This window comes from Dendrobium catenatum, unplaced genomic scaffold (genome assembly GCF_001605985.2).
Source record: "Dendrobium catenatum unplaced genomic scaffold, ASM160598v2 original_scaffold_223385, whole genome shotgun sequence".
Classification (NCBI taxonomy): domain Eukaryota; kingdom Viridiplantae; phylum Streptophyta; class Magnoliopsida; order Asparagales; family Orchidaceae; genus Dendrobium; species Dendrobium catenatum.
This window is the reverse complement of record NW_021541795.1, coordinates 1-461: the sequence shown is the minus strand read 5'-3', so window position 1 is coordinate 461 and position 461 is coordinate 1. Positions and strand designations below refer to the sequence as shown.

The following is a 461-nucleotide window of genomic DNA, read 5'->3' as shown; positions in this document are numbered from 1 at the left end:
TCAGCCTTCCTCCACCATCTTCCGCCACTGCCGCCGCCGCTTTAGCTCCTAACAGCTCGAAACTCTTCAGAGAATACATCGGCGCAGAGTTCAACGGAATCACTTCATCCTCTCCTTCGCCATTGACAACACCAGCGACGGCGGCTCCTCGACCAATGGTCACTTCAACGTCTTCTGGGACACCAAAAACCTCACGCCGGACGAAGTCACGGCCATAAAAACCCGCCACAGCAACGTCAAAGTCGCCGTCAGCCTCGGCGGGGCCTCAGTCGGCGATGGCAGCCCTTTATATTTCAACCCATCCTCCGTCGACTCTTGGGTCAACAATGCCGTCATTTCTCTCACCGCCATCATCCAACGCTACCATTTAGACGGCGTCGACATTGATTACGAGCAGTTCAGTGCAGACTCTGACACCTTCGCTGACTGCATTGGAAAGCTGATTACGACTCTGAAGAACA

At 54.4% G+C, this 461-nt stretch overlaps 1 protein-coding gene across 1 annotated transcript; it reads left to right on the top strand.

The window, feature by feature from the left end:
• Nucleotides 1–55: 55 nt before the first annotated feature.
• Nucleotides 56–451, top strand: LOC114578927 (chitinase 2-like; the record flags this gene model as incomplete). The annotated part of the gene is made up of 1 exon (XM_028692531.1): nucleotides 56–451. A coding segment is annotated over one exon (396 nt), but the record flags the coding sequence as incomplete, so codon positions are not given.
• Between the last annotated feature and the right edge of the window lie 10 nt (nucleotides 452–461).